Here is a 21,217-nt window from a genome sequence, read left to right as displayed (position 1 = left end):
CAGTTGAGTTGTTCTCACTAAAAAAGAGAAAAATGACGCAGACCGCGGTGGAGGTCACAGTGAAAGGTAAGATCCTGGGTGGTGTGGAAGACACAGGCATTCGATGCCAGGCCACGGCAGCTAAGGCTGAGTCGATATTGACGAAGCTGGATGGTGTGAAAGACATTACTCTCGGTCCGCTTTCAGACAAAGTTCGCCTCGTGGTGGACACGGATGCACTCGGTGTAGACGCCATTCCGGCTGTCCTCACTGCTGGTGGATTTCCTGCGGTTCTCGCCCACTCCACGCCTCTGAAGCCGCCGACGGTGAGATACAGCGCGACTCCTAAATCAGCTCCTTCGAACTACAGGGTCGTTGTTACCTAGTATTCCGGAGGGCTACGTGGAGCACCAGGTGTGTGTGCGCGATCTGGATATCTACATCGAACGTGCCGTTCAACTGGTTAAGCAGAAATTTGAGCGGTTTGTCATCGCACCTCCCTACATCCACCTGTTTACTGACGACCCCTCCCAACTTCCCTTGTTGGTCAACAAGCTGACACAGATGGAGCTTTCGGCGCAGCTGGTTGCTGACGCTACCAAGCAGATTTGGACGCATGATCAGGAAGCGGAAACGGCCACGCTGGTGTTAACCGCGAACTACGACGACGTCGAGAACGTGGATAAGGCTCTTGCTGCCCTACGAGATGTGAGTGACTACGGCGACGTTCATCCAGCTACCAGGCGTGCTGTCTGTGACATACCTGGCGCGGTCTATACACACCGTAGAAGGCGTGTTCAGTGGCCTCTCAGCATCGTATGACCCCAGCTTCGTGGGCGTTCGGAAAATACTGCTTACAGTTCAAAGCACTCTGGTAACCGAGGAGAATGGGAATTGGAAAGCCGGTGATATGTCGGCGCTGTCAGCTGTCAAGTTAGTCACACACGCCGATTTAGTTTCGGCTTCGGATAAGAACTACCGCTGCCTCCGGCGCAACCTTGGACTATCATTCCTACCGGCGTTGGTTGTCATTTGCCTGAGTTTCCTGCCCACTACATTGCTGCCCTTCCTGGGCTTCAAGGTATTTCCTGGAGTCAGCCTTTCGGTGTTGCTGATGCTAATATTTGCAACTCCAGTGCAGTTTCTCTCTGCCCATCCTTTTCATAAACACGGTCTTCTTAACCTCCTCAAAGGCATTTTGACGGTGGACTTGCTGGTTTCGTTGACTGTGTCGTTTTGCTACTTCTACTCTGTCTTTTCAATTGTCTTCGCTCTCGTTCGAGGTGATCCAGCAGCTCCACGACTGCTCCAAGAAGCCCCTCAACTCGACCGGCAATACCTAAACCAGGGGTTCGTGCCCCCTCCTCAATTTGCTCCTCATCCGCCACAGCCCGGGTTTTCAGCTGGGTCCGGAATCCCTGCGTTCTCTAACTCTGCCAGCTACTTTGAGCCTCCGAACGGTCCTTTTGGTCAAGCTTTGACTGGCCCCCCCAGCCCGCCTGCGGCTGGTTTACAAGATGTGTATGAAGCTCCTGTCGTTGCAACAGGAGTAGCTCCTGTCGTGGCAGGAGTAGCCCCCATCGTAGCTGTAGGAGGCAACGCAGCTCATGTGGTGATGACCTCTGACTCCAAGTCGGGCGAGCTTCCGCATTTCTTCGAGACAGCATCTGCGATAGTGTTGATAGTCATCATCGGCCGGTTACTTGAACACCGAACTAGAAGGACTGCCTCCAAGCACATTACGGAGTGAGTGACTTTTGTTCTTACTACACAGCCTAGAGAAGAGCTGCAACACCATATGTGAGGTGGTGTCCAAGCCCAATGAAACCCTTCACCCCGTCATTCTTCGCACGTGCCCAGTGGAGGCGCTATCCCACGGAGACCACATCCGGATTCTGGAAGGCCACATTATACCGGTCGATGGTGTAAAAGCCAACGACGGAGTTGTGACGCTCGATGAGGCCGTACTTCGGGGTGAAAGCCAAAGCCACGTAACTAAAACCGAGGGGGATAAGGTACTAGCTGGTTCCTACGTTACTCTGGGCGCGCTTATCGTTCGCGTAGAACGCATAGGCCACTCCTCTAGCCTTGGGCGGCTGCTATCCGTCGTAGACTCGGCGAGCTGCTCTCGATCGTCCTACACCAGAACGGCGATAATTATGGCTCGATGGCTTTTGCCGGTCACCCTGGTGTGTACGTTACTCATACTGAGCTGGTGGAATGTGATCGTGTTCAGTGGGAGACTAGACGTCGTATGGCCCTGGAGACCCTTCTTCAATCGCGTGCTGATATACCCTTCACAGCTGGCTAGAGTGATGTTCGCAGCCAGATTCGGCTTGGGTGTTTTGGCTGTTGCAGCGCCCTGTGCAATGGGTTTCGCCCTCTCAGTGGGGGCCATGTCGGCTATCAGCTCGGCGGTGTCTGCAGGGGCGCTTATCCGAGGAGTAGCAAGTCTTGAGAAGTTGAATGAAGTTGATACAGTAATATTGAGCAAGAGGGGAGCTCTCACCACTAGGAATCCGTCTGTGAAGTCCGTAGCTCTCTCTGGTCGAGCTCTTGAAGTGGTGGCCAATGCGATTCATGAATGTGCCTATGGGCAACGGCGAGACGTCCAAGAGGAGGAGCTTTTCGGTCATAGCCTTCAGCAACTGAAGCATCTATCATCTCAGGATTTCTTCAACTTGGAATTCGCCACCCTCACACCTCAGTGGTGCGATTTCGAGCTGCCCAACCCCGACCAGCATGAAGCCATGGTTTGGAAGCTTCTGGCCTCCATTGAAGGCACCTCATGCCATCCCTTGGCGGAGGTGCTTTTCAAGTCAGCACTAGACAAGCTGGTCGTCTCCGACGTTTTTCCGATGAAGCAGTGCGTTCATCTGCCTGGTGCAGGTTTGCAAGGCATTTTCGAGGTTCCCTCAGCGCAGGACCCGGATATTCTCATCGATGTCGGAATATCTGTGGGCAGCTGGAGATTCATCTCGGCTCAGTTGTCGGATGAAGAGCGAGAGCAAGACAGCTATGAGGCCCTACAGCAGTTTGTCTTCTCGGAGCAGGCAAAAAGCCGGGCTGTGGTGGGATTGTCGTTGACAGTGCTCAGCGCCACACCTGTCAACGTACCAGTAGCCTGCTTCGCACTGGAGGAATACCTGAAGCCCAAAACATCTACGGTGGTGGCGACCCTCCAGTCTTCCTTTGGTCTTGGCGTTTTCCTCTGTAGTGGAGATTCCACTCTGACAACGCAGAGCACTGCAAGCTCCGTCGGGATCCCATTGACACACGTGAGGCCGGAACTGAACCCGTACGAAAAGGCTCAGTTCATACGATCGATGCAATCATCGGGTAAGGTCGTTCTGATGGTAGGCGATAACGACCACGACTCCAAGGCTCTTCGGCAGGCAGATGTAGGACTGGTTATCGGCTCTCAAGGCGAGTTAGGCTTGAAGAGTGCCGACATCCTTCTACTTCGTGACAGGTTGGAGTCCATCCCCTCATTATTCTCGCTGGCCCAGTCATCGGTCAGCAACTTCAGAAGCACTGTCGTGTGGAGCATCGTTTACGCTGTCGTGACGTTACCAATAGCAATGGGCGTCTTGTATCCGTTTTTGTACCTGCCACCGTCGTTGGGAAGCCTGGTTGCGGTCGTCTTTACTTTCGTGTTGGCGCAGCATTCCCTCTCGCTGCGCACAAAGGTTTCGGTGATGACTCATATCCGCAGACGTTGTCGGCTGTGCTTTCAGTTTCTGTCTCGAGGAAAAGCATCGGCGCCTCAGAACCTGGACTCGGTTGTGAGCACTCCCTTCACCTTGGGTGACGATCAGTTGGACGAGTATTTGGATGACATTGATATTGTTGTGTGACGACGGCGAAGTAATTGTTGTGTGATGGAAACGAAGGACATGGGTATGTTCGTTGAACTTGTAGAGCTGCTCTTACGTGTGCAATCACTGCTCATTCGGGCAGAAGAAACCAGAAACAAGCTACGTCACATGAACATTGATTCGAACTCCTGTACAGCGGCGGTAAGTGCGGAAGGCAACGCCTGAAGCAGAGATCGGACAGCATCCTTGTTCACAGTATCCAGCTTGGGGTGCTTGACTCGGGCGACTCTGAAAAGGTGTGATGTGTGTGCAAATGCTCTGTACCTACTTCATACAGTGCAGTAAAGCCTCGGTATCGTCGGAGGTTCTGCAGGAGCTGAGGTCGGCGGTGGTCATCGTCCCATCCACCACGTCCGTCCCGCCTTCCCGAATTCTCCAAGAGAGCTCAACCTCATCGAAATCATATATGAACCGGGGAGTACCACGGACTAGAGCTCTGGAAGCTTCACCCTTGCAACTACTAACCTTAGTCACCGAAATCGTAAGCGGTCCCTCGGAAAACTCTACTGATTCAATGACGGCCATGAGTGAGCGTTTGGCGGCATCCGTCACGTCCTTCTCTTCCCACGTGGTTCCGCCTGCATTCCAGTGGCTTGGACCTCCACTCGTGTGAGAATCGGGGATGCATTCAGCCGGGTCTGTGACGCGTTCAGGCTTCAGTTTCTTCAGTTCCACCTCGGCCTCTGTGAGATCATTTCGACGGAAGTAGCAATATCCTCGAGCTCGCGTCTCGGCTATAATTCGCCGTTCCTCCTCGTCGTACTCCTCCGACTCAGACTCCTCTTTCTTTTTCCGCTTCTGAACGGGTTTGGGCGCAGGTGGCTGCTGAGCAGGTGGCGAATGAGGTGCCGGCGGGAGCTTCGACTTACGCCAGGACTCAAATGTGTCCTCAGTCTCTCCAGCTCCCTTAGCCGTTTCCCACTCAGCACGGTCATTTTCTTCCTTGACACGGGCCTCTTCCTGGCGACGCCTCAAGCCTTCCTCGCGGTCTGCGTAGAACGACGTCCCCTTGGAGAAAATGTTTGCACTCATCACTCTCGACGCCTCCTTATGCGCCAGCAACGCCTGTCTCACCTCGGCCAACACGGTCCTGACAGCTCCGTTGGCCGGCTCAATCTGGGCAGCCATCAGAAGGTCGGCCTTCGCTTCGTCAAGGTCTCCGCTGTTCAAGTAGGCCTGGCCACGACGGAAAAGGCTTTTCGCGTGGCCTGGATTCTTCTGAAGGACCTCGGTGGAAAATTTTATGGCTTCGGTGTTCTTGCCAAGTTTCAGGGCTGTTAGTGAAAGGTTCATCTTCAGGGAAGTTGTCAATGTTTCAGCACCGTCCGTATAGCAGTTGCTAATTTCCTTCAGAGCTTTGTTGTAGAGTTCGTGGGCTTCGAAGACGTTGCTCTTCAAGGTGGCGTTTCCTTGTTCCTTAAGGTTCAGCGCACTGCTCACCTTCTCTTGTACGGATAGGGGAGCAAACTCGTCATCGGAGAGACTGCTTGTAGACATGAGCGGGAATTCCTAAAATTTTGACTGACAGTCATACCCTCCTCGTTGAACGTCCCACACTGCACCAAATCTGCATAAATTGCGATGCCGTTGTTCCCGCGCTACTTTGACAGTTCCAGTATCCACGAATACACGTACAAGCCTGGAGTCTACACCCCGCTGGACACCTGGATGTCCCTTAACGTCTGGGAGCCACTGGTACATTATGTTCCGCAATGGATGGCTCCCAACATCTTGACTCTTGTGGGGTTCATTTGCACTGTTGGCGCCTTCCTATGCGTTGCCGTGCCCAGCCCCACTCTAGACATGCCCATTCCGCGAACTTGTTTGCTGCTGGTCGCTTTGTTTGTGTTCCTTTATCAGACTTTGGACGCGCTGGACGGAAAGCAGGCTAGGCGGATGAAGTGCAGCTCGCCTCTAGGCACGCTCTTTGACCATGGCTGCGACATCGTCACTGTCACCCTCCTTTCGGTGGCAGGGCTTGGGATTTGCCAGCAGGGCCTTACTGGTCGCAGTTTCATGGCCGTCGCAGTGAACACTCACTTGCTGCAGTTCCTGTTTCTGTGGTATGAATTCTACTTCAACGTCTTCATGTCTAATCCTGGCTTCACTGTCACTGGTGTGACTGAAGCTCAATTCTGTACTGTTGCTCGTGGTTCCTCATCCAGCCATCATTTTATGCGCGCTCCTGGCAGCGTTCACTCGTACCGATGTGTTTTCCCTGCGGCTGACGTCCTGGACACCTTGGGGTCACGTCATCACACTCGGAAATATGATCATGGACGTGGTCATTCTCAACAACATCGTCAGTGTTGTTGTCTACGTCTGCCGCGTACTCTTCAAGGTGGAAAGGAGCAAGAAGCTACTAGCTACCCTGCAGTGCTCAACCTTTATCGGATTCGTCTGGGTTGAGTGGCGATTCTTCAAGACCACTCTGATTGACCGTCACTGCACGCCTATGCTGGTGTATCTGCTGATTACAGTAGTTTACTCCACTGTGCTGATCCGACTTCTGCTGGCATCTGTGGCGAAACGAAACTTCAGTGTCATCCAACGGCCAATCCTGCCTTTCGTTCTTCTTACTCTTCTAATTTCGAAGCTCGACTTTTCTGATTTAATGGTGGACATTCTGATTCTTCTGGATCTTGGGTTTCAGACCTTGTTTTTTGCGGACTTTCTGGTGACGGCGATCAACGATCTTTGTACGGAGTTGAAGATCAGCTGTTTCAGGATCTCCCCACTGCGAACTGAGTGAGTTGCAAACTACGTGGATAGTCAGTCAAAACTGTGGCTAACAGTTACGTGATTGTCTGTATGTAGTTCGATGATTGCCAGACTCGAGAAAGTAGTAAAAATCTAACAGTCTTGTGGGTCCAGCTGCCAGCGTGGCGCCCTCAATGTAAAAACGGGGCTTTGGCACCCATGCACTGTCCTGTCCACCAGCCCGCGAATCTGGGTGGAAATAACATTCACCTTAGGACTATGTTCGCTGCTTTTGGTGCTCACCTCGTTGGAGGATACTACTCTGAGTTCCTTGCTGAACTCGCTGCTCTTTGTGTTTATCTCGAAGCACATGCTTGAGCTGTCGGCAAGGTTGGATCTGGAGATTGTTGGAGGGGTTGGCACTATCTGCAGACCACGGAGTTTGCTGCGCGGTGGATGCGCATCAACTTCCATCAGGACGGCTTCATAACTTTCAGAAAGGTCTTCGACCTCCAGTGAATCATCGGTAGCGTCATAACTGTCAGAGAGGTCTTCGACCTCGAGTGAGTCAGTGATGGCGTCACAACTTTCAGAGAGGTCTTCGACCTCCAGTGAGTCGGCGACAAGGGCCTCGAGCTCTGACGAGGGCCGACTTACAAGGACGGTAACAGGAGCACGATCGTATACTTTGCCTTCAGAAGACCACGATCTGGACGTTTCTTGTGCGGACGACAAGACACACACAGGTGCCCCCGAAGCATTAGACAGAGTTAATATTTCTAGATCCAGCAACGGAACTCTCATCGAAGTGCTAGACCGGCTATCAGACCCCGCAAGCTCAGACGGTACCCTGAGAGTGTTCCCTGGCCCGATGGAATCAGCCTTGTGCAGTCTGAGCATCACTTCTCGCTGGGCGGGTGAAATGCTCTCATCGAATATATCGAAGTCGCCAAAATCCGAAGAGCTTTTCTCATCCATCGCGGCGGAGGCGAATCTCGGACAGAGAAATGGTAACTGCGGCTCTTCCATGGACTCGGAATCGGCGCTCAAGGACAAGGATGACATTGTACTGAAAGACTCGCATATCGGTGACATCTGTAAGCTGACGTCCTCGAAGTGCCATTCTATCGATTGAGGGACCTCGCATTGAGCAATCTCAAACTGGGACTTCTGCTGTTGAATTTTGTGCTTCAGTTTGTTCAGCGGAGCCCTCGACAGATTACGTCGGGCGCTTGGAGTATCGTAACGATCGAGGCGCTCTTGTATGAATGGAGTCCCGCGCCTAGACGAAAAGAAGTTCTTGTAGAGTTTCCCAATCTCAGGCCAATCCAGCAAGGGCAAGCTCCCATCTGTCGAGGACTCGAGAATGGCCTGTTCCCTAGAGAATTCAGGACCGAAGCCTTCGAAACCGTGCGACCTCCACTTGGCTAGCACTTCGATGTCTCCTTGGGGGAACGTGCGAAAGTGTGGGACGAAACGGGCGTCGTGTAATAGTCTACTTGTAACAGCCATGTAGAACATAGCAACCCGCTTCTCCCTGCCCTTGTTATGTATGAAAATCGAAACCTTCAAGTGGAGGTCCTCATCATCCAACAAAGGAAATACTCCATAACATGCGTAGAGTATTTGGGCATCCGCTTCCAACGGAGCCAGAGTGGACATGTAGGCCAATTTCTTGCTGGCCAACTCTACTCGGGCGTCAGACCCGGCGGAAAAGCTGCTAGAGTCAAGGGATAGACTATGCAAGGCCAGCAAGACAACTTTTCCGCAGTCATTCATCCCCTGTAGCTTTGCTCACAAATTCCCACTTTAGGTTGGTAAATACCCGATTGTGAAGTGCATCTCTCGGTGATACAGTTAGTTTGAGAGTCTAGGTTGTCGACATCTTCCAAAATCAGATATTAGGACAGGATGTCACTGTTGCACCTGCCATCCCTCGTGATCCAGGCAGTGTTGTCCTTCCTCCCACCAGATGCCTCGTGTCGAGCTCGCATTGAAGTGCTGTGCCTTTGCCGGGCCTGCTCCCGGTGGAAACTACAATGTGAGGCAGTCCAACGTCCTCGTTTGGGCGTGCCGCTAGACCTTTTGGGTCGAGTCGCCCTCATCGATCTGGATGATTCAATCCCGGAGGATCTCGGGGGGATGCGACCGTACTGCCTATCTGCGGACATAGACGGATGGCGACGCATGCGGAAGTTCCCCCTTGTTCTTAACGGGCTGACCCATCTGCAGTTCGAGGATGAGGCGGACCAAGCACTTTTCCAAGAGGTATTTAGGTTGTGCCCCCGCTTAAAGGCGTTGTACTATGACGGAGGTGAATGGCCCACAACTTTACCAGAGAGCGTCACCTCGCTGGTGGCAGGCAGTCTTGGCAGTTTTGACCTTAGCAGCACGCATCTGAAGAAGCTATGGATAGACAGTGATTTTAACAGCCCAATCCGAGCTGGTTCTCTGCCAGAATCACTAAGAAGTCTTCGTTTCAGCCAGGAGTTCAACAGTGACATTCAACGGCTGCCACCGATCACTCATCTGAAGTTCGGATTTGAGCATGACCGACCTCTTTCGGGTTACCTTCCTCCAACACTGACATATTTGCGGCTTGGAACGCACTTCAACCAAGTAATCCGACGAGGTGATCTGCCACAGTCCCTCGAGACACTCCACCTAGGCGGGTCTTCCAATCAACCTCTAGGCTCGTGGGTGCCTCGTGGGCTACGACGACTGAGCCTCAGCTACGACTTCACACAGGATATACGGGCTGGTGATTTGCCCCCTAACCTTCTGGAGCTGTACTTCGGATGGACATTCAACAGACCGTTGGAGGAGGGCGTCTTGCCGAAGTCCCTCAAGGTCCTACATTTGTCAGATGAGTTCAACCAATGCCTAGGGGCGCTCCCTCCAAGGCTGGTCAGCCTAGGGCTGGGAGGTGCGTTCAGTCGGGAACTACCAACTCTGCCAACCACGCTAAAAGAGCTTGTTTTGGGCGCGGCATACGTTTTGCCGGTCCCTCCCGTTCCAAGCGACTGTCAGGTGCGGTTGTCTAGGGAATATCCACTTCCTCATCCAAGTCGAAGGTCCTCATCAAGCAGCACCACGAGCGTCCACAACAGCCTCCAGTGCTATTGTGACTGTGGGTACAGCGATACCGAAGACGATAGCGACTCCTCATGCCCTTTCCACCCACGAACAGTCTTTTGGTGACGATAAAACTGCAATCATGTACCAAATTATTAATCACTTCAACACAATCAATCACCTCCGCCTTCGGGAAGCGCGTCGAGACGCGGAACGACGTGGTACGACCGGGTCGACGATTTCGAAGTCGGTGAAATCGATGTCGCTGTCCATGTTGGCATCCATGTCGGCATCCGGGTCCCTCAAACGCCTTTGAAGTGTGTTTCGTACTGAATGTACAGCATTAGCCATCAGCAACAGCAACATGGCCGAATCTATCTGAAGGAATACGTCGTAACCAACTTCAGACCCGGAGCAGTAATAAATCAGGAAGAGCATATGCAGGAGAAGTGAGAGGAAAGTGAAGAATTGCACCTTCTGCCAACCACTCATCCATGAATCCTTGAGATTTGAAGGGTCACTCATCACAGTCTCCGTAAGAGGGAGCTGAAGATTCGAAGGGTCACTCGGCACGACCGTGCTCCCCGGATATCCATCCGAATAATGTAACGGCAGTTCAGGTCGGACACGCGACGGCCGAGAGGGGTTCCAAGTAGCCTCTGTTGATGTCATCGTCACAAGACTTCCCCCCGTCGCGAAAAGCTCATTGGTTCTCCGAACTCCAGGCAACTTGAGCTCAACATGTTTGCGTTTGGAAGACAGGGAGGGGGAAGACACGGAGGAGGCAAGAAGGAGAGGGATGTCCCATCGATTTACAGATACGCGGAGGTACATGATATTGCAGTTTATTCCACATTCATATACTCTGCTATTCTTGACTTCTTGTGGACGGCCTTTCGTTTGATTACAGACACTCTCTTTGCTGCTAAAGACGTCGGAAGGTTGATATCATCGCGTCTGCTTCTCAGAGCTCTCTCGATGCTCAGAGGTACCCCTACAAACAACATCCGCGTCCAGCCCCTGCCCAGATGCTTGGCCACTGACCACAGCCTAAAAGTTTCCAGTACGTCCACCCCTCTCGTAGCCTGGTAGTGCCTCAATGCGACGCTCGTGAGCGGATTAAGCGGCGGAGAGCCTACGATCACTAGAGAGGTGGGCCGGTCCAGCCGAGGAACGACCTCGTGGTACTCCATCAGGAGCAGGAAGGGCGAGGAAGGCCGTTGTTCCCATCGGGTGCATGTTTGGTGCGTCGTCAAAGCCGAGCACCCGGAGGAACGCCAAATTGCAGCCAAGGACTCAGGCGGTTTGCTCACGAGCACAACCATCGATTCTTGGCGTGTGACATGCTGTGTTTTATCAGCAGTATGCTCACTCGCTGCACAATCTCAAGCAGGCACAAGCAATCCTGGGCTGTCGACAGGCGGATTGGTCCCTCCTCAATGACTACTGGTGGTGAGTGGAACTCGCACTTCAACCGCCGTTCCATGCCATACAGCGGAATCGACGGGAACACGCTGTCAATTAATACCGCAGTGTGGTTCGCGAAATAAATTTGAAAAGCCTCGTAGGGGTCGGCGAGAATGAGATCCAGCACTTTCTGTCCTCTAGCAAGTCTAGTGCGTATAGGTACACTGCCTCGTCTTCGGGCTTCAATGGAAGACAGCCTCTGCAAACTCCTGGAGAACTCACAGTCGGGCAGCTTCTCAGCTTCCAACAGGCCGCTCTGATCCCAGAAGTCCTGGCCTGAGCACGATCCCTCCAAGGCACTCATTACGATCGAAGCGATCGCCGCCTTCTGCCGTCCGACAGGCAATTTCCGCATCCACTGCTCCGCTTCCGGCTTCGTGGTAGACACCGACAACAGCTGACTCACCCTGTGAAAAAAGGGCGTCGCTCTGAAGATTACCACCGTCAATGGCGAGTCAACTTTCAACCGTTCAAGGTCGTCAGCAGTCCGCAATCTGAGTCTTCTCCACCCTACAAAAAAATCAGGCTCGTTGGTGCATATCACTGCGGACGTTGGGAGTGTCTGAATAACGGCTCGTTCCACCTGAGATGTTGTAGCTGTAATGGGTATGGATACCACCTCGACCAACATTGAATCGCAAACTCAGCACATACCACAACCTGCGCTCTAGAATATATTCCCAAATCTGAATGGACATAGAGCTGAGCACGCTAATCTCCGAGGTCACACACCTCACGCAGGAGTATCAGACCAACCTCACTGGAATGAACAATCCTACGCTAAAGGCGCGTTTGCTATCGAAGAACGACGAGATAGCCTTGAACATACGAGCGATACGTGACGAATTCGTAACCGAGTTGAGGGACGTGGACATGGAACCGGAGGAACGACAGCCATACCAAGTTGCAATGCGGGACTTACTGCGGGATTTTAAACTGTTGCAGCGGGAGTGTGATCTGAAACGCAACGAGATGACCCGTGACGAGGTGGTGTGCGAGCCACAAGCGGTCCCTCAGACCTACCAGGACGTCGCTCAGGTCGGCGACGATCTGCAGGACAAGACTCAGGAGGCCATCACGCGCATGCAGGGGTACGCGCTGGAAGCGGAGGATGTCGGCATCGCAACCGATGCGAAGATGGCGGGTCAGATTCAGCAGATGGGAGCCATTGATGAAGGTTTCGGCGAACTCCACCAGGGAGCAAAGGCAGCTAGAGCCACTATGCGGCAGATAGCCAAGGGTGCCTGCGCGGACAGATGCATTCAGGTGAGTATCCTTGTTAATTTCGTTTGCCTGTCGTGATTTCTCTGCTTATTCACTCTCAGGTCCTTTGTGGACTGAATCTCGTGACATTAGTCGTGTGTATCGTTATGGTTTCAATATGAGGTTGCAGATCTTGTTCCTGGTTGTGGCTCTCTTGATGCTGATTTTGATATTCATGGTCATCAAGTCCTCCAGCTAGCCGGACACATTTTAATATATTTTTTAATTAATCCTTGACTTTAATGAACCAAATGAAACGATTTTTCGTCGGTGTTTACAACATTTTTCATCTTCCGTCTCGTGGTTTCGAAATCTCCTCAACTCTTTCCAACGCGAATGTGAGCTCCTCTGCTGTCCTAATCGGACTCTTTGTGATACACTCGAAAAGTTTTCCAACGACAACGATAGCTGCTTGAATGCTAATGTTGTCGATCTTGTCAGCATTTGAAGAGAGGGCGTGAATGAACACTGCCAATATGATTATCAGCGGCTCCACCTGCGCAGGCCTCTCACACAAGTTAACAAAGCTCTCCAAAATTCCGACAGCTTCGTCATCCCAATCTCCGATCACCTGTGAGAACCGAGAAACGTAATCGAAGGTGGTCATGGGTACTGGCCGCGGAGGACAGAGACCTAGCGCTTCGGGCAGCGCCGAGCCAGAATCACGTCGGAAGATTGCTAGTGTCGCTTGGATGAAAGGACTCAAAACCGGAAATCTCTTTCGGAAATCAGACGACTCCGGTGTCACCTCGATGCCGAGGAGAACACTTTTTGACTGAAGGGTATGACAGAGAGTCTGTTGCTGCGCTGGAGTAACGATTGACAACGGAATGTACAAGACTGGCAGTCTTTCATGCTCAGCCATGTGAACATTCGTAATGGCGATAGGCAACATGTTCGCCAAATGACCCATGAGAAGATCTAGTGCCCGGGCGTCGTCAGTTAAAAGACCCACCACCAATCTGGAGTCAGGCATTTCAGCTCTGCTGGCGAGGGGCAGACCGCTGTCCAAGGGCAGGTGCCTGTTCCACTTCGACTCCAGTCGAGGGACTCCAGTCTCAACGCGCGGGGTGAGAGAGAAAAGAACCACTCCGAAAAGGGCCAAAGTGATCCACGGTTCAGTATGTTGCAGTGTCAGATGGTTTAGGCGTTCAACAAACGTCCAGAGCCTCTCAGGAGGGGTGCACCAGCCGTTAGGTTTATAGGGAGCCATCACCTCGGTCGGTAGTTTCACTTTGAATGTTGTCTCTCGAATGTGCAGGCCCTGCACGTGGAGAATCAGACCTCCCGTTCTGGCCATTAGAGGCATCACCACAAGATCCAACACATCATGGACATTAGGGATGTCGGCATCAGCTGCAACAATGCATTGAACGACTTTTTCGTCATAGAGTTGGACAGTAATTGAGACCCCATCAACGAACCTTCGTAGCCCCGTCTCCTCCTGCCACCCAACTCGACAGGTGCCGCAGCTCATCTTTGAGAAATCCTTCTCATCGGCGCAGTCGTACATCAAGGCCGAGGACGCGACATGACCATTTGAAGTCTGGCACTGACATCCAGGGAAGTAGACCTGTAGTACACACAACGGCCGCACTGACCCGACAGTCAGCACACAGCAGTCCGATAGACACAAGACCATGTTGAGGCAGTAAATGAGGGACTGATGAGTCAAGCCATAACAGTAGAGACTGCCAGTTACTGCCCACCGTAGCAGCACCCCGCTGGGGCTCGCAACTCGCGTGAGCGGCTGAAGACAAGCGAAGTCAGAGGCGACCGAATGCAGACGTTCCCTCAACAGGTGGGAGAACTCTATTAAATCGCGTTGAATTTGGGTGACAACATCTGGGAATCTGCGGAAGTCAGACATCAAGTCCACTGCAATCCGCACTTCCACGAGGCCTTTGGCGTCGGTAGTGACAACTGAGTCGTCGACAGACGCTGGAGCCACTACGCGTTCGATCATCCACTCGCCCACAGACATCAAAACGGAATTAGCAATGAGACTGATTTCATCTGCTCTTTTAACTTTCTGTTCTGCTGATTGCTACTCCGATCTTGAACGGCTCTACCGCCGACACCTGCCAAAGGGTGCTGAGTGCAGCACCCTTCAAGGCAACATCCGAAAAGAGCTCGCGCTTGCGTCTCTGAGATGCAAAATGGAAACGTACGGGAGTCTCGACCTTCCACCATCATGCAACTCCGAGAACGCCGTCGCGTTCTCCCTTTTGGATTGCGAACAAAGAATGCCTCCATGGCTGTTCGCAGCGTTCGTAGAGGAACACACCCACTTCACAGACCTCTGCAACATCTGGTTGACCGAAATTCACCACCAAGAGCAGCAACAGCGATTGGACCTTATCAAAGGCCACTCCACCGCCGTGCTTAACTCCCTTGCGCTGCAAGCCGAATCCGTCATGCAGGTGCTGGAGACGCAAACAGCAGCCCAAGCCACCCTGGAAACTACCCTAGTGTCTGTGACTAGCCTAATTTGCAAAGCGTTGCTTCCTTACGAGACGCTCAGAGCGCAACTTCTGTCGATTATAGAGGTGCTAGCGTCTTTCAGTCGCTCGACTAAGCGTGAGGAGGAGGCATACTGGATACAGTCGTCTGGACTCGTACCCGCACCTTTCTATTCCATGCGGTCTCCGTTGGGGTGCTGTTCTTGGGCCTTCGTCTGGGGAAGCTGAGACATGTGGTACTCAAAGGGCTGGTAGCTCAAAGCGCAGTCCTGGCCGTGGATGTATTCCTGTCGTGCAGCAACACCCCTCTGTTGGAAATGGCATTTGAGTGAGCGAGTTTTGGTACCGAATTCAGAGGCGTTAAAATAAGCGTGCTCCTGTCTGTAGCAGATCTGTTCGACAACGTCATGATGCCGTCGCCGGACTCGTCGCTTCATCACAGCCTATCGGACGCCGCTGGGACCATCAACGTAAGGCACCAAGCAAGCATACACCCAGCAAGTGCTCTTGGATCTCGACTCGCCTTTGAATGCGATATTACCGGAGTCTTCTTCGAGGAAGGCGGCGCATATCAGCTCTCCGTCTGAATCTCTCTGTTAAAAATGTCTTCGAGTGGGGTTCCGGATGGCACTGACCAGATATGGAGGATCAATTCTGCTGGGTTCTCCCCAAGATTGCGAATCCGGAAACGACTCGTGGGAGGAATCAAGAACACGCCTTTCTCCTTTGCAGTTTGTTTTGCATCCTCCACGACCACTTCTACGTTGCTGCAGATCACAACTGCCTGCACCAAACACCAGCCGTTTGTGAAGGGGCCGATGTACATCGACTCAGGAATCTGCATAGCACATGTCAGACAACCATGATCCGCAATGCCCTGGACTTTAATATCCTTTCCCAAAGGAGCCGGCGCAGCTTTCCACCGTTTCGGCCGGTGATACGGCTCGCCGGTACCATCTGGACGCAATTCAGCTTTGGGACAGATGCTTCGCAACATTCTGTAGAAATCGCAGATCTTTGACATCCCAAGAGAAATTTAATGATTACCCACCGGCAGCGCTACGTTTTCATGCGGATTCGCGGCTGCAAGGGGGTCGTTCAGATGGCTGCTGATATCTGTTGTTTGTGCCTTGACGCCGAAAAGTCCAGTTTTTTGCAGCGATGGCCTCAGCAGATACGTTGCTGTTCTCCGAGTCGCTGATACTGTCGAAACTGCGATCAGCCCTGCAGGAATTCACGGCCAATGCATTTCTACGACGGGACGACGCGGCAGACATCTTCAAGACTGCTCATGAGGTCGTCTCGGACCTGATTCAAGAGAAAACGCCGGTTCCGTCGCCGCAGCCACTATTCCCATCATTCACACTGGGAGGTCACCTCAAATTCTACCGCTATCTTAACGGCGTCTGGCTAATGTACGTCGATAACTTCTACGTGAGTCGCAGTTAACTTCTGAGACGCAGTTGGAGGCCGTTTCTGGAAATCTGAATCCGGAGTTGTCGGTCCCTCGACCATTGGTGAGGTGGCGTGGACAGCGTTCCGACGGGTCATGCACCACCTTAAGCCGGGCCAGCGATCGCAGTCTGCAATTGCATATCCCTGGCTGGCGTTGTCTCAAAATTCTGGCAGTTGATCCTGAAGCTTTGTCGTTTGTTCCAGCTGAAACCACTGAGAGTGTGCTTGGGAAGATAGCAGCGGATGACGACTCGATGTGAGGTCGGTTTGCAGCAGCACATGAACAGGTTTTACTTGGACTTCTTCGATCTTTCTGCGCGCTCCTTCCTGATAGACTTCTGCAGCTGGGGCCAGAGATGCATACCGTAGTACTTCATTACATACTCGTGCTGTGTGTGAAACAACCCTCTCACTCACGTCTTCCTCTGAAGCGGGCTCGAAAAAGGTCATGCTGGATTTGGGGAGGCGTTGTTGGCTCACCCGCCTGCAGTCCCAAGTTTCCGTGCATCGTTGGCGCTTAGAGATGGCTTTAACCCACGGAGACGTCTTCGTCTTGTTTGAGCTGGATTCAGGGGCTGCCTCGTTCCCGAACAGAGAAAGTGCCCAATCAGATGGTTTAGTGTATGACAAGCCGACAGCATTGGCCTCTGAGGGAGGGACCGGCGTTTCAGGCTCTGGCAGCTCGACTTCACTCAGGCGGGAGATCCAGCTCATTGAAAGTGCTGAATTTTCCGCGAGGCGATGGTAAGGACGCTATCGTCAGCCATCAAGGCGGCTGTCAACTCTACCAAGCCTGCGACTTCCAAGAGCTTTGTCAAAAGAGAGGGGGTGTCCCATGTCAAATCTGAACGACCGACACGATCGACTGGCTCAACCAACGGCTCTACAACCAACAACGCTGCCCCCTCCCTCAGATCTGGCATTCACAACTCATCCTTTGGTCGAGGTAGCTCCAGTACATTTCCCCGAAACCCCCCCTCGAAGCCATGGAGAAAGAAACGACGGAAGAAGCGGCGGAGTAAACCCCCGGCGACGTCTACGCCCCTGAAGCTGCGTACCCCATCGCACGAACTTGCTACCATCGTAGGATGTGCCCCAATAGCCTACGGACCGGCGTTAAAAAAAGTATGGACTTACATCAAGCGCCACGACTTACAAGATCCTACTGACCGGACTATAGTACACACCCACGACGACCCTTTCCTCAAGAATCTCTTCCCTGAGGATAGGGCCAACATTGGAGATGTCGCCGCGGCTGTGGGACGTCATCTTGATGCAGCGAAGCTGCAAGAGCATGGCCGGAGGGAAACGGGAAATTGGGCTAGCCTGCTGACAGAGGTCACTCCATTGCATATCAGGCCTCTACCCAGAGCTAACATACAAATGGCAAAGATGATTCAAGCACACCATCCCCCACCCCCGACAACTCCGTCACCAACAGTCTCCGTCAAGACAGAGGTCAGTTCAGAGGTCTGGCCTCCCCTCGCCGCGAGAGCGCCCACCAAGACCGAGCACGAGTCCAAGTGGACACCTGTGGAACTTTGGACTCCTGAGCAGTGCGCTGGCCTGGCTGAGCGGCTGTCGCTTCCACCCCTCAGACCCGCTTTTTTGAAATGGCAGGTGACTGGGGCGGAGTTGTTGACCCTCACAGGACCCGACCTTCAGGCAATGGCTCTCCCACCCCTCGTGATCAACCGAGTGCTCACCGCGTTGAACCAACTGAAGCTGGAGAGGAAAGACTAGGTCAACACCGTGTTAAAGGAGCCACAGGCGGTACATCGACACATAACAGGATGCCATAAGGCGACGCTCTTCACCTCACAATCCTGACATAGGATGTTGACGGGCTGCTGTTGTTCCGCGGGAACTGCGATACTGTCTAGTCGATTTGCTAATTCGTCCCAGTCGTGTTTTACGGCGGACTTGGAACAGTTGGGACATCTCACCAGGTATCCTTGTCTCTTGCGAATCCACTGATTCAGGCAGTGAGTGTGCAACATATGTCCACACTCCAGCATTGAGCAGCTGGACGTGGATGAAAACATGTCATCTAAACAGACAGGGCAAGCGTTACGCATGCTAGCAACCAGACACTTATGGTTGTTCTGCATACTGTTCGCTAAGCATGCCTGGCAGGTGTCGCAGTGGAAGAAGTTGTCGCGGCCTCCCTGACGACAGATATTGCATTTGTCGCAATGGTAGATCCCCAGCTGAGTTCCGAGGTCTGAGTACAGGCAGCACGTTGTGCAGAAGTAACTCGCAAACTGAACGCCACAGCCCTTGCAGTTTTCAGCCTTAGGCTGCCGCAACGAACACTGCGTGCACACCACTTCACGTACTTCAAAACGGTCCATCGTATGGGAAGCCTCGTGGATTGCGTCATGGCAGAGTCTGCACCAGAAGGCTTCATCGCATGTGGCACAAACGAGCATGCAGCGGCGAGCGTAGTGTTTGCAACCCGGTACGTAGGGTTCGTCATTGGAGGCAGCGGATGCATATGTCGATGCCCAGGACTCAGAGTTCAGGGAGGTAATACTTTCCTCAGCGTCTGAGAAGAAAACTTCCTCTTCAGGAAGCCTCTCGTTGTGATCCTCGAGCATTGGAAATCCCGATTTTGACCTGCCGGACACAGTGAAACCGCTGGAAACGCACGTGATCGTTGCTGAAGCAATTCACATCACCCAATCCACATCACCCAGCTGTGGAGCTGAGAGCGCCGTTTACCTGAAAAATTCAGCACAGTCGATAGGAGACAACTCGTTCTTCGGATCACCTGTCGTGTACTCCAGAAACATCATCTAGCTTCTTCTGTGTCAATGCCGACCGAGAGAGCAGGTCGGTGAACCGCTCCACGTCCACACTGTGTAGCAGGTCCGAAGTGTTGCCAAACAGCGGAGCCCACTCGTCAACATCGCAGAGGCAAATTAAATTCTCGTGCATCTTTATGGTAACAAGGGCGGCTTGAAACAACACTATGGGACCCCTCAAAAAAAATAAGTCCCACACCCTCTTAACCAGATCCTCTGGGAAGGCCACCGAGTAAAGAGTGTAGAACCAAGGTACAATGTACGACTCAGGTATAACGTCATGTCGGACCAACAACTCAGCAACTTTAGGAAAGGCATCCTCCAGGAGGGCAGTGAATGTGACGCAGTGCTGGCGTAGAGCTGAGCTTTTGAAGGTGTACAAGTCGTAGAGGAATGTAGATGTCTGTGTGGACCCCATCCCAGTCTCACGAGAGTCACAACCAGACACTTGAAAGCTGAGAATTCGTCAAGGTACAGCAAAAAGACGCCTGCCAGGGAGGCCATCCCCTGAACGTATCCTATATCTGGTCGGTGAACAGCAGCACACTCCAAAATCGTTCGCAGTCGTTCTCTATGCGTCCGAAGACTGTTGGGTGAAAGCGATGAAAAGACTCCGAAATGCGGAAGCGAGCGGGAAATGTCGATTGGAATTTGCTCGAATGCCTCTACTTCCCCGCCCAAACAGCACCCGTGACATTGGTTCTGGTCAAGGCTGGCTCTCCGACCGAATGCCCTGCTCACCCGCTCTCTGTACCGGGTGTTGCTACTGTATAGTGTGGCTCGAATGCACACGACCCGCTTAAGTACAGAGTCGTAAAGGTCAGGAGTCACCACCAGCGGGTTACCTAACAGTTTTTGCCACATAAGGCCCTGAACGACATCTGGAACGCCTCGTTGAATCCAGCCTTCCAAAGCCGCGGTTCCCTTGTGTGTCTCCCACTGCGCGAACACCTCCTCCAGCCAAAAATCAACCGGCTTAGGCGAGGGAGGTCGAGGTGAAAAAAGGCGGGAAAATGAGCGCTTCGATTCGTCTGTGGTTAACATGGTACGAGCTCACAAAGAACCACCGGGCTTGATAACTTCAGTTTCATAGCAACCACACTGCTGTCATCATTCATATCCATATTTTAAGCTACTTTACACACTTGACATGGAACCCGATGTTGATGATGTCCTGTGTTCTCTTACGTTCTGGCATCCCAAATTATGGGCACCTAGATCGCACTGTACAGCCCTCGATAACTTGGGCCTCACGCGCGACACAATGCAAGATTCTATTTCTCTCTAGTTAGTAATGATTAGAAAAGGATTGTTCATTGAAATTTTTGATCATGAACGAGGAATTTCTTGTAAGCATGGAGTCATCAACTACTGCTGAATGATTTGGATCGATTGCGCAAGCATCGAAAAGGATTGTAAATCTTAACGTCTGAAGGGTGAAAAAGTCGTAACACGGCAACAGTTGTTGAAACAACCGTGCACACTTACCTGTAAAGGGTTTCTGGTCCACTTGTGGACTTCTACTCTCGATTTGAAAGGAAAGTGTTGGATAGGATAACGATGAAGGGCGCAATGCACCGCGAAAATTGGAATCTACTGAATTACATTCCTTAAAAGAAAATGCCTTTCTAGAGGCATTTGGGAATGTCAGACATTGATAGGTTTTGTAATACCTCTTTTGGCCAATTATACTGCCATATGCTTCTCAAACAACTCTTTGTTTAACTACTTACAAAAACTAATGATGACATTCCTTGGGTTACCCACCGAACGTAAGCGAACGTAAGCGAACGAAAGAAAAGAAAAATGATCCCTTAATAGTGGCGAACGAAACGGGAACCTGCACATGGAACCGGATGATGATGTCCTGTGTCTCAAGGTTGTGGCAACCCTAATTATGGGTACCTAGATGGTTCCATACTCAAAGGTCGCTCTGTATAGCAAGTTATTGGATTTGGAAGGCATAGGCCTTCCAACGCTAGAACCTGCACATGGAACCGGATGATGTCCTGTGTCTCAAGGTTGTGGCAACCCTAATTATGGGTACCTAGATGGTTCCATACTCAAAGGTCGCTTTGTATAGCAAGTTATTGGATTTGGAAGGCATAGGCCTTCCAACGCTAGAACCTGC

At 52.2% G+C, this 21,217-nt stretch overlaps 14 protein-coding genes across 24 annotated transcripts; 7 read left to right on the top strand and 7 right to left on the bottom strand.

Moving 5' to 3' along the window:
* Nucleotides 1-32: 32 nt before the first annotated feature.
* KVP18_000853 (uncharacterized protein) lies at nt 33-3,836 on the top strand (the record flags this gene model as incomplete). Of its 3 annotated transcripts, XM_067950322.1 has the most annotated exons (4): nt 33-305; nt 334-687; nt 716-1,725; nt 1,754-3,836. In XM_067950322.1, the coding sequence occupies 4 exons, from the start codon at nt 33-35 to the stop codon at nt 3,834-3,836; spliced, it is 3,720 nt and encodes a 1,239-aa protein (XP_067808532.1). The 3 variants fall into 3 exon arrangements, with proteins under 3 accessions (XP_067808532.1, XP_067808531.1, XP_067808533.1); XM_067950321.1 differs by lacking the exon at nt 1,754-3,836 and having other exon boundaries at nt 334-801; XM_067950323.1 differs by lacking the exons at nt 33-305; nt 334-687 and having other exon boundaries at nt 890-1,725.
* A 125-nt stretch (nt 3,837-3,961) lies between these two features.
* KVP18_000862 (uncharacterized protein) lies at nt 3,962-5,354 on the bottom strand (the record flags this gene model as incomplete). The annotated part of the gene is made up of 2 exons (XM_067950338.1): nt 3,962-4,085; nt 4,126-5,354. The coding sequence occupies 2 exons, from the start codon at nt 5,352-5,354 to the stop codon at nt 3,962-3,964; spliced, it is 1,353 nt and encodes a 450-aa protein (XP_067808548.1).
* An 84-nt stretch (nt 5,355-5,438) lies between these two features.
* Nucleotides 5,439-6,609, top strand: KVP18_000854 (uncharacterized protein; the record flags this gene model as incomplete). Of its 2 annotated transcripts, none has more annotated exons than XM_067950324.1 (2): nt 5,439-5,994; nt 6,023-6,609. In XM_067950324.1, the coding sequence occupies 2 exons, from the start codon at nt 5,439-5,441 to the stop codon at nt 6,607-6,609; spliced, it is 1,143 nt and encodes a 380-aa protein (XP_067808534.1).
* Nucleotides 6,610-6,710: 101 nt separating this feature from the next.
* Nucleotides 6,711-8,336, bottom strand: KVP18_000858 (uncharacterized protein; the record flags this gene model as incomplete). The annotated part of the gene is made up of 1 exon (XM_067950332.1): nt 6,711-8,336. The coding sequence occupies one exon, from the start codon at nt 8,334-8,336 to the stop codon at nt 6,711-6,713; it is 1,626 nt and encodes a 541-aa protein (XP_067808542.1).
* Nucleotides 8,337-8,468: 132 nt separating this feature from the next.
* Nucleotides 8,469-9,758, top strand: KVP18_000874 (uncharacterized protein; the record flags this gene model as incomplete). The annotated part of the gene is made up of 1 exon (XM_067950361.1): nt 8,469-9,758. One exon carries the CDS (start codon nt 8,469-8,471, stop codon nt 9,756-9,758), a length of 1,290 nt encoding a protein of 429 aa, XP_067808571.1.
* Nucleotides 9,759-9,809: 51 nt separating this feature from the next.
* KVP18_000884 (uncharacterized protein) lies at nt 9,810-10,124 on the bottom strand (the record flags this gene model as incomplete). The annotated part of the gene is made up of 1 exon (XM_067950377.1): nt 9,810-10,124. One exon carries the CDS (start codon nt 10,122-10,124, stop codon nt 9,810-9,812), a length of 315 nt encoding a protein of 104 aa, XP_067808587.1.
* A 353-nt stretch (nt 10,125-10,477) lies between these two features.
* On the bottom strand, nt 10,478-11,730 carry KVP18_000868 (uncharacterized protein; the record flags this gene model as incomplete). Of its 3 annotated transcripts, XM_067950346.1 has the most annotated exons (2): nt 10,478-10,978; nt 11,005-11,730. In XM_067950346.1, 2 exons carry the CDS (start codon nt 11,728-11,730, stop codon nt 10,478-10,480), a joined length of 1,227 nt encoding a protein of 408 aa, XP_067808556.1. The 3 variants fall into 3 exon arrangements, with proteins under 3 accessions (XP_067808556.1, XP_067808558.1, XP_067808557.1); XM_067950348.1 differs by lacking the exon at nt 11,005-11,730 and having other exon boundaries at nt 10,478-10,825; XM_067950347.1 differs by having other exon boundaries at nt 10,942-11,730.
* A 59-nt stretch (nt 11,731-11,789) lies between these two features.
* Nucleotides 11,790-12,484, top strand: KVP18_000877 (uncharacterized protein; the record flags this gene model as incomplete). 2 transcript variants are annotated; one of them, XM_067950365.1, is made up of 2 exons in its annotated part: nt 11,790-12,365; nt 12,425-12,484. In XM_067950365.1, the coding sequence occupies 2 exons, from the start codon at nt 11,790-11,792 to the stop codon at nt 12,482-12,484; spliced, it is 636 nt and encodes a 211-aa protein (XP_067808575.1). The 2 variants fall into 2 exon arrangements, with proteins under 2 accessions (XP_067808575.1, XP_067808576.1); XM_067950366.1 differs by lacking the exon at nt 12,425-12,484 and having other exon boundaries at nt 11,790-12,401.
* Nucleotides 12,485-12,648: 164 nt separating this feature from the next.
* KVP18_000880 (uncharacterized protein) lies at nt 12,649-14,346 on the bottom strand (the record flags this gene model as incomplete). 2 transcript variants are annotated; one of them, XM_067950371.1, is made up of 1 exon in its annotated part: nt 12,649-14,346. In XM_067950371.1, the coding sequence occupies one exon, from the start codon at nt 14,344-14,346 to the stop codon at nt 12,649-12,651; it is 1,698 nt and encodes a 565-aa protein (XP_067808581.1). The 2 variants fall into 2 exon arrangements, with proteins under 2 accessions (XP_067808581.1, XP_067808582.1); XM_067950372.1 differs by having other exon boundaries at nt 12,649-14,328.
* A 175-nt stretch (nt 14,347-14,521) lies between these two features.
* KVP18_000852 (uncharacterized protein) lies at nt 14,522-15,411 on the top strand (the record flags this gene model as incomplete). Of its 2 annotated transcripts, XM_067950320.1 has the most annotated exons (3): nt 14,522-14,942; nt 14,969-15,152; nt 15,180-15,411. In XM_067950320.1, 3 exons carry the CDS (start codon nt 14,522-14,524, stop codon nt 15,409-15,411), a joined length of 837 nt encoding a protein of 278 aa, XP_067808530.1. The 2 variants fall into 2 exon arrangements, with proteins under 2 accessions (XP_067808530.1, XP_067808529.1); XM_067950319.1 differs by lacking the exon at nt 15,180-15,411 and having other exon boundaries at nt 14,522-15,052.
* Nucleotides 15,396-15,848, bottom strand: KVP18_000876 (uncharacterized protein; the record flags this gene model as incomplete). The annotated part of the gene is made up of 1 exon (XM_067950364.1): nt 15,396-15,848. One exon carries the CDS (start codon nt 15,846-15,848, stop codon nt 15,396-15,398), a length of 453 nt encoding a protein of 150 aa, XP_067808574.1.
* A 137-nt stretch (nt 15,849-15,985) lies between these two features.
* KVP18_000867 (uncharacterized protein) lies at nt 15,986-16,273 on the top strand (the record flags this gene model as incomplete). The annotated part of the gene is made up of 1 exon (XM_067950345.1): nt 15,986-16,273. One exon carries the CDS (start codon nt 15,986-15,988, stop codon nt 16,271-16,273), a length of 288 nt encoding a protein of 95 aa, XP_067808555.1.
* Nucleotides 16,274-17,020: 747 nt separating this feature from the next.
* KVP18_000851 (uncharacterized protein) lies at nt 17,021-18,022 on the top strand (the record flags this gene model as incomplete). The annotated part of the gene is made up of 1 exon (XM_067950318.1): nt 17,021-18,022. One exon carries the CDS (start codon nt 17,021-17,023, stop codon nt 18,020-18,022), a length of 1,002 nt encoding a protein of 333 aa, XP_067808528.1.
* A 1,026-nt stretch (nt 18,023-19,048) lies between these two features.
* Nucleotides 19,049-20,210, bottom strand: KVP18_000855 (uncharacterized protein; the record flags this gene model as incomplete). 3 transcript variants are annotated; one of them, XM_067950327.1, is made up of 3 exons in its annotated part: nt 19,049-19,489; nt 19,516-20,117; nt 20,144-20,210. In XM_067950327.1, the coding sequence occupies 3 exons, from the start codon at nt 20,208-20,210 to the stop codon at nt 19,049-19,051; spliced, it is 1,110 nt and encodes a 369-aa protein (XP_067808537.1). The 3 variants fall into 3 exon arrangements, with proteins under 3 accessions (XP_067808537.1, XP_067808536.1, XP_067808538.1); XM_067950328.1 differs by having other exon boundaries at nt 19,077-19,489; XM_067950326.1 differs by lacking the exons at nt 19,516-20,117; nt 20,144-20,210 and having other exon boundaries at nt 19,049-19,504.
* Nucleotides 20,211-21,217: the final 1,007 nt, after the last annotated feature.

Source organism: the organism of the source record quoted next (genome assembly GCF_019968955.1).
Source record: "MAG: Porospora cf. gigantea A chromosome Unknown PgA_NODE_44_length_55728_cov_401.998, whole genome shotgun sequence".
Taxonomy (NCBI): Eukaryota; Apicomplexa; class Conoidasida; order Eugregarinorida; family Porosporidae; genus Porospora; species Porospora cf. gigantea A.
This window is presented reverse-complemented; position numbering and strand designations above follow the sequence as displayed.